This window comes from Anguilla rostrata, chromosome 11 (genome assembly GCF_018555375.3).
Source record: "Anguilla rostrata isolate EN2019 chromosome 11, ASM1855537v3, whole genome shotgun sequence".
In the NCBI taxonomy this organism is placed as follows: Eukaryota; Metazoa; Chordata; class Actinopteri; order Anguilliformes; family Anguillidae; genus Anguilla; species Anguilla rostrata.
This window is the reverse complement of record NC_057943.1, coordinates 39895781-39903206: the sequence shown is the minus strand read 5'-3', so window position 1 is coordinate 39903206 and position 7426 is coordinate 39895781. Positions and strand designations below refer to the sequence as shown.

Sequence of the window (7426 nt, the reverse complement as noted above, 5' to 3'; positions counted from 1 at the left end):
GAGGCAACAGTCCATCGCTGTGTCATCATCTGTGCCCAAATGCCAGATGATACCAGTCTGAGTGAGTTTTGAAATCCACACTACAGGGAATGTATTTACCTTTTATGTGAAAAAAAGAAGAAGAAAAACATACACTTGATTTAAACCCTTAACCTGGAGAAAAAGTACTGTTCTTATACACAGCAAGTTTATAGAGTAGAACTATGTTATTGAATTGTTTGAAGCAGAAATTTGATATCTGTGTATGATGTGTTGCAACTTCATATTGAGGTATTTCAGTACTGCCTTCCAAAACAGATCCAGGAACCATACCAAATAAGGCAGACATTTAGAAAATCCCCCTTCCCTTAACTTAAACAAAACTGAAAAGGGGGGTTGTGTATGTAAGCATATATGATTTCCACCCCCAGAGGACACAAGTAGGAGTGGAGATGTGAGACACACAGACGGGGGCGTGTCAAAGTGACTAACACATTTCACAGCGCATAAATACAGACTTCACAGCTGCAGGGACAGAGCACAGAAGGACCAGGACAGAAACACACCAAAACAGAAGCAAAGGAGAGAAACAGAACCTTAACATCAGAAAAAATAAAATCTTTATTAAGTTCCAGATAACTTGAGATATCTGGGTGAGGAGTTCTGTATCTGCTGTATAGTGTTGCTGTGAAATCCTTTTCAGAGTGTTTCTGCTCTCCCGAGTAGAGCTTTGCATTATCCCACCGAAGAAGACTGGGGGCAAAGAAGTCAGGATGAGATCCACAGTCCTCGCTCTCCTTGTTTTGGGGACCTGCGCCCTGGGAGGGTGGTGTCTCCCCCTCAAATCCATCTTTGTTACCTTCCCTGGAGACATACTCAAGAACAGGACCGACACCGAGCTGGCGGACGTGAGTTCCTCTCATATAATGTTCTGTTGGGGTTTGCATGTGGTTGCTATGGTGTCGTTTAGTGTCTTATTTTTGATTAATTTGTTTGTTGACTGTTAATCTGCGGGCAAAAAAAAATGTACATTAATTTATATAGGCTGTTGGAATTTCCGTGCAGGTGTGAAACTGTTTGAGAGTTAATTTGGTTTTTCAGTTATAAAAAATAAAAAGCCAATGTCTAATCAGATATTGGTTTTAATCATTTAGTGACATGAACTTGATGCAGGTTCTTATCGGAAAACCTTGGTAAAATTCATCTTTGAAATACGTAAGCTATTGAGGCATTGACAAAATTTGCAGAAACTGTCATTGATCCTTGAGTTTCCTTAATGTTCAATCTAAAATTGCCATTAATGTGCAGGAATTGTAATGAGTGCCTAAAGGGTTAAGATATTTCAAATAAAGTATTTATCCCAGGTCTGATTTATGATTTGCCTAGATAAAGGCTATTATTAAATTAGACCGGATTAAATTTGATTATAGTCAATTTGACTCAATCAGACAGAAATATTTATCTCACTGTATAATGATAAGAGTTTATTAGATTTCAGTGAATTTGGCTGTATGCGATTAAAGTTATGTATATCACATGTGAGAGGACCAGATTATATTAGATTACAGTAGAAATGACTGTATGATTTTTTTGATGTAAGGTCACAAATGTGTGATTAGAATGTTCTTAACTTAACATTCTAATACTGATGTAACAATCACTACTGGGGATTGAAAGCAATGTTCTAGAACACTGACTTATTATTTGAAGAAAAAGAAAAAAAACATTCCAAAATACCTACTCTTTAAAGTGTCAAAGCGATTTGTCTGACCAGGGAAATGACTGTGTCCTTCTCAGGACTACCTACGGCGGTTTGGCTACATGAATGTTCAGCACCGCAGTGGCCTGGAGCCATCCATGTCCAAGTCCAAGGCTCTGAAGATGCTGCAGCAGCAGTTAGGCCTGGAAGAGACCGGAGAGCTGGACCAGCCCACAGTCACCGCCATGAAACAGCCCCGCTGTGGAGTCCCTGACATCCGCAACTATCAGACGTTCGCGGGTGACCTCAAATGGGACCACAACGACATCACTTACAGGTACTGGGGGTATGGGACGGCAGAGGAAGGGCTGTCCAATCACATACAGGATCTGTTCCCTGGTCCATCAGTGACTCTACTGATGTTGTGCTACTGGGCAAATTGACGTTCCATTCTCCCATTAATCCCTTTGATAGATCCTGTATCATATTACAGATCCAATTTTGCAGTGGTTCCCATGCTATAGTTCAGGAGGGGTTGAGGGAGTCTGTTAGAAGGTAGATGCACTGTGACACAAGTTTAGGACTTACTTATTCGATCTCTCCCAGAATAACTGGACACTGTGTGCTTGTTCAGAAATGGTCCATTCCAGGTTAACTGAACGTTGTCTATGGTTGCGTCCCGCAGGATCTTGAACTATTCTCCGGACATGGAAGGCTCCGTGATCGATGATGCTTTTGCGCGAGCGTTCAAGGTGTGGAGTGAGGTCACCCCACTGACGTTCACCCGCCTCTATGACGGGACCGCTGACATCATGGTGTCCTTCGGGAGAGCAGGTGAGCCCAAGACCTGGTGCTTAAGGGGCTGCCCAAATGGACCTGATTAACAGCTGCCTCTACCTGCTGTTCCAGGGGCAGCTTTTAAGTTTGAGGTTCAATTACGACTTTGCCAAATCATTCTGGACACCAGGGTTGAGTTTCAAAACCATTTCAGTGCAGTCAGCTGAGTTAAGCAAAATTCTAGTTCAATGCCCAAACAAGCTGAGTGCACATAGTTTATACTGAGGCTACATCACAGTCCTGAATGCGCCCAACCAATCAGCAGCCCACCTTAGAAAATATTCCGTGAGTTTCAGTTCACAAACTGAATTTCAGTTAATTTCCTGAATTGACTGTATAGAACTGAAATGGAACTGAAACTCCAACCCTGCTGAATACTGACCGTAGATCAGCCCCCTGTCTGAGAAAGAGACAGAAACAGTTTTAATGTTGAACCTCAGGGGAGATTGCGATAAAAAACTCAGTGCCTGTTCAGTGCATGATGGGAAGTTACACAGCAGGTAAAAGGATGGGAGCGACGTGCGATTTCGGTTTTTGTTCCAGATCACGGAGATCCCTACCCATTTGACGGCAAAGACGGCCTGCTGGCCCACGCCTACCCTCCAGGGGAGGGGGTTCAGGGCGACGCCCACTTTGACGACGATGAGTTCTGGACCCTTGGAAAAGGACCGGGTGAGGAAGCATCATGAATACTGCTCCTGATACACTCATCGCACTGTCCTTAACAAGCAATGTGCATCTTTATTTACGCTCTCTTATATTTAATTATGACATGCCAGTTAGTGAGTTCACATGCGTCCATGTGAACTAACTGGTTACCAGTCTCATATGTGGATATAGCTGAATTAGAATATTGAGAACATACAAAGCCGGACTCATCACAAATCATCATCACGTGACTCTGGTGGATCCACAAGCAAGGCCCTCATGATTGAGCAACTTTGCAAATGTTTCTTGGTGATGACCCAATATTAGAATCCATTCCAATGTAAATGTTTTGCACTTTTGGGGCAATTTCAAAAACATTTTAGAACATTTATTTTTTCTGAAATATAAAAAAAAAACATCTTTCACAGGACATAAATGTAAACCTGCTGAAACTTATTTATGAAAAAATTGACTCCTGTTTACAGTGGTGAAGACGTACTATGGCAACGCTGAGGGTGCGATGTGTCAGTTTCCGTTCGTGTTCGAGGGGAAGTCATACTCCACCTGCACCACCGAGGGGCGCTCTGGCGGCCTGCCCTGGTGTGCCACCACAGCGGACTACGACAGAGACGAGAAGTACGGCTTCTGCCCCAGCGAACGTGAGTCTGCAGCTGAATTTTGGGGAAACAGAGCTTAAAGCAGAAGAGAACCCTCCCTTGATGAATTTGCTTTAAGAGATCCAGCACTCTCAAAACAAATGTGTTAAAAACAACTCCTAATGTGTACTTTTCTTTAACACACCTCCTAGTCAAGGGCAACACATTTTGTGTTACTTTCCGTACAGTCAGTGTTAAAAGTCTCCATTTCTAAGACATAAATTGTATATTTGTAACACAAAAGTGACACAAAATGCACTGAAAGTAACAGAAAAGTAGCAATGCAAAAAGTGTGTTGGATATTAACACATCCTCTTGCATGTGAAATTTTACTGTTAATCGAACAGAACTTGAACTAATTTTCTTAAATAACGTGTAATGCAATCACTCAATGCTCATTTTAAGTTTTTAATGTTCTCAGTTTAAAGGATTCTCTCCCTCTCCGTTGCTGTTGTTTTAGTCTTGGGCCTTCTGAATTATGCCTGTGCAGCTGGGAAATCTGTACTTGTACACACTCTAGATGAGTCTGTGGTGGGTTTGCGTCCACACATGCACTTCCCTGCCCTCCTTTCCCTCAGTGCTGTACACGTTTGACGGTAACAGCGACGGGGCTGCGTGCGTGTTCCCCTTCGTGTTCCTGGGCGAGACCTACAACAGCTGCACCACGGAGGGCCGCAGCGATGGCTACCGCTGGTGTGCCACCACCAAGAACTACGACCAGGACAAGAAATACGGCTTCTGCCCAAACCGCGGTGAGGGGGCGCTGCGGGGCAGACGGGGTGGGGTTTCGGGTTCGGGGTTAGAGTTCGAGTTTAGGGTTCGGGTTTAGGTTTAGGGTTCGGGTTTAGGGTTCAGGTTTAGGGTTCAGGGTTTGGGTTTAGGGTTCGGGTTTAGAGTTGGGGTTAGGTGTAGTGGTTTAGGTTTGGTTTAGAGGTTGTGGGTTTGGTTTAGGGTTCTGGTTTAGTGCTGGGGTTTAGGTAGGGGGTTTGGTGTTTAGCTTCGGGTTCGGTTGGGGTTTAGCCTGGTTTAGGGTTGGGGTTAGGGTTCGAGTTTAGGATTTGGGTTTAGTGTTCGGGTTAGGTTGGGGTTTAGTGTTCGGGTTTGGGGTTTTAGGGTTCGAGTTTAGGGTTCGGGTTTAGTGTTCGGGTTTAGTGTTCGGGTTTGGGTTTAGGGTTCAGGTTTAGGGTTGGGGTTTAGGGTTAGGTTTAGGGTTAGGTTAGGATTAGTGTGGACTGTTTGTAGACAGCGGGAACGTAACCACATGAACACAATAGTAGTTCCGTAATGGTGTGGCGCACATTTTCTTGGCTTGGTTTGGGTGCAGTCATATGCTTGGAAGGCAAGGTCAATGTCAGCCTTTTCTTAATGGTAGTGTTCGGAAAGTGAGGCTTCATGAACCTCACAGTGGGTGGAACTGAAATTAGCTGTCAGTCACCACAGTATTCCGTTGTGTGAACAAATTACGTTGCGGTTTCAGATAACAGTGCCTGAGGCAATCTGCATAAAACAATCAGAATTTAGTGATTCTTGTGACTAAGTGTTCTAAAAATATCCCTAGATGAGGCTGCCAAGACAAATATTTTTGCTATAAAAACAACTGATCTGGGTTTAATAATTACTTAAAAATGTGAGTAAGCCTTTTGACAACAGTAAAAAGAAAATATTTTTACCAACATTTGTAACAAAAAATTTTGACGCTTTTTTCAATTTTAACTAGCATCTAAACAATTAAAGTATTTCAAATGCATATTTAATCCAGGGATGAATAATAATAATAATAATAATGTGATGCGCTCCCTATGGCAGACACGGCTGTGATTGGTGGAAACTCTGAGGGAGAGCCCTGCCAGTTCCCCTTTAAGTTCCTGGGAAACACGTACGACTCCTGCACCAGCGAGGGCCGCAGAGACGGGAAGCTGTGGTGTGCGACGACGGGCGACTACGACCGCGACCAGAAGTGGGGGTTCTGCCCCGACAAGGGTGAGCGCGCCGGGCACCGCCCTGTCCTTCTCACGGGGAAACACAAATCACAAAACGCTCTGAGAACATACGACGTCGGGCCGTTCTGTCCATCTCAGCTACGTCACATACAGACAGTGAGAAGCTTCCTGAAATCCATGTAGCATGTAGCATTAGCGCACTTCCACTTATGCCCCCCTCGGGTTTCTGACAGAACTCAAACTGAAATACCCTCTCCAGTTCACTTTGTTTTTTACGTTTTTTTTAATCAATTTCATTGTCTAAATCAGGTACCCCACTTCTTTCTGAAGTCTTTCCTTATAACTTTTACAAGTCACTCCTCACACCAATTGTTTGATTGCGCTCAGATTGAATGGTAATATCCCTCTACCAAGATTTCACGAGATTCTCTCAAGATTAAAGGTGCATTAAAGATACGTGACTCATGCGTGACGGTGTGTTTGTCTGACTGTTCCTCAGGCTACAGCTTGTTCCTGGTAGCAGCTCATGAGTTTGGACACGCTTTGGGTCTGGACCACTCCACCGTCCAGGAGGCCCTCATGTTCCCCATGTACAGCTATGTGGAGAAGTTTTCCCTGCATCAAGATGACATTGAAGGCATCCAGTATCTCTATGGTCAGTTATGAACAGCGAAATAAAGCTAAATTCACATTTGTAATCGCTTTGCATTGGAGCCGGAGATTGCATGTATTTTTGCAATGTCATTCATTTTCCCTCAGTACATAAGAAAGAAATATGAATATTTAATTTGCTATTTCAAAATTGCTGCAATTTTAACTTTGCAGAATAGGTTTTTTAAATGTTTTTTTTTTCAAGAACTCCATTGCTTTCAATTACCAGTAATGATTGTTACATCAACATTAGAATGTTCAGTTATGAACATTCTAATCACATATATGTGATCTTACACCTTATGTCTGTCTTTTTGTTTCTCTTTTTCATTTTTTGGGCCGCCAGATGGCGGTAGTTTTGTTCCTTCTCCCTGTTTAATTGTTTTATTGGTTCCAATTATTCTATTATTGTTTTTCAGTTGTGTCTAGTTATCCCTTCCCTCTGTGGTCTGATTGTGCATTGTGCCCTCCTGTGTCTCGTTAGGGTCTTGTCTATTTAAGTCTTCTTCTTCCCTGACTCGGGTGCTGGTTCCTTGTGTTTTCGCTTGTGTTTCCGTGTGTGTTTTGCACCGAGTGTCTGCCTGTGTTCCTGCCTCCGTGTTGCCTGAGAGTTTGCCCGTGTTTCCCTGTGCCTGTTTTTGTCCCCCGGTTTCTGCCCTGCCTGTTTGGCTTTTTTTGTGATTTTTGGATTTTCTGTTTTCTGTTTTTGGGATTTGCCCTGCGAGGCATTTTTTTGGTTATCTGCGTTTGTTCTTCAGTTTGTTATTAAAGTCTGAATTTCCCTTTTGGAGTTCTTGGGTTTTTTTAACTCTGCATTTGGGTCCATTCCCTCGCCTATCCGTGACAAAAGGAACCAGCCAGTACTGGACCCAGCAGAGATTTTTTTTTGTCTTCGTGGGGGGGACTCTGGGTTCGGCCCTGCCGTGGAACAGATCCCCTCATCCGAGCTGGAGGCAGGGCAAAGGCTGGTGGGCATACGCCAGGGGTCGCGTACTTTGACGGAATACGCGACCGAG

The 7426-nt window shown here is 43.6% G+C and overlaps 1 protein-coding gene across 7 annotated transcripts in view; it reads left to right on the top strand.

The window, feature by feature from the left end:
• The first annotated feature begins 403 nt into the window (after window positions 1–403).
• LOC135234927 (matrix metalloproteinase-9-like) overlaps window positions 404–7426 on the top strand; it is a 91929-nt gene continuing 84906 nt past the window's right edge. For 3 of the 7 annotated variants that reach the window (XM_064300052.1, XM_064300047.1, XM_064300048.1), the window contains exons 1-8: window positions 404–887; window positions 1777–2015; window positions 2364–2512; window positions 3059–3187; window positions 3649–3822; window positions 4398–4571; window positions 5626–5799; window positions 6259–6414. In XM_064300052.1, the coding sequence (XP_064156122.1) occupies window positions 753–887; window positions 1777–2015; window positions 2364–2512; window positions 3059–3187; window positions 3649–3822; window positions 4398–4571; window positions 5626–5799; window positions 6259–6414 (1330 nt within the window). In that variant the 5' untranslated portion in view covers window positions 404–752. Of the gene's footprint in view, window positions 888–1776; window positions 2016–2363; window positions 2513–3058; window positions 3188–3648; window positions 3823–4397; window positions 4572–5625; window positions 5800–6258; window positions 6415–6756; window positions 7178–7426 lie in introns of those variants that run through there. The other 4 variants (XM_064300049.1, XM_064300051.1, XM_064300053.1 and 1 more) reach the window with 3 other exon arrangements.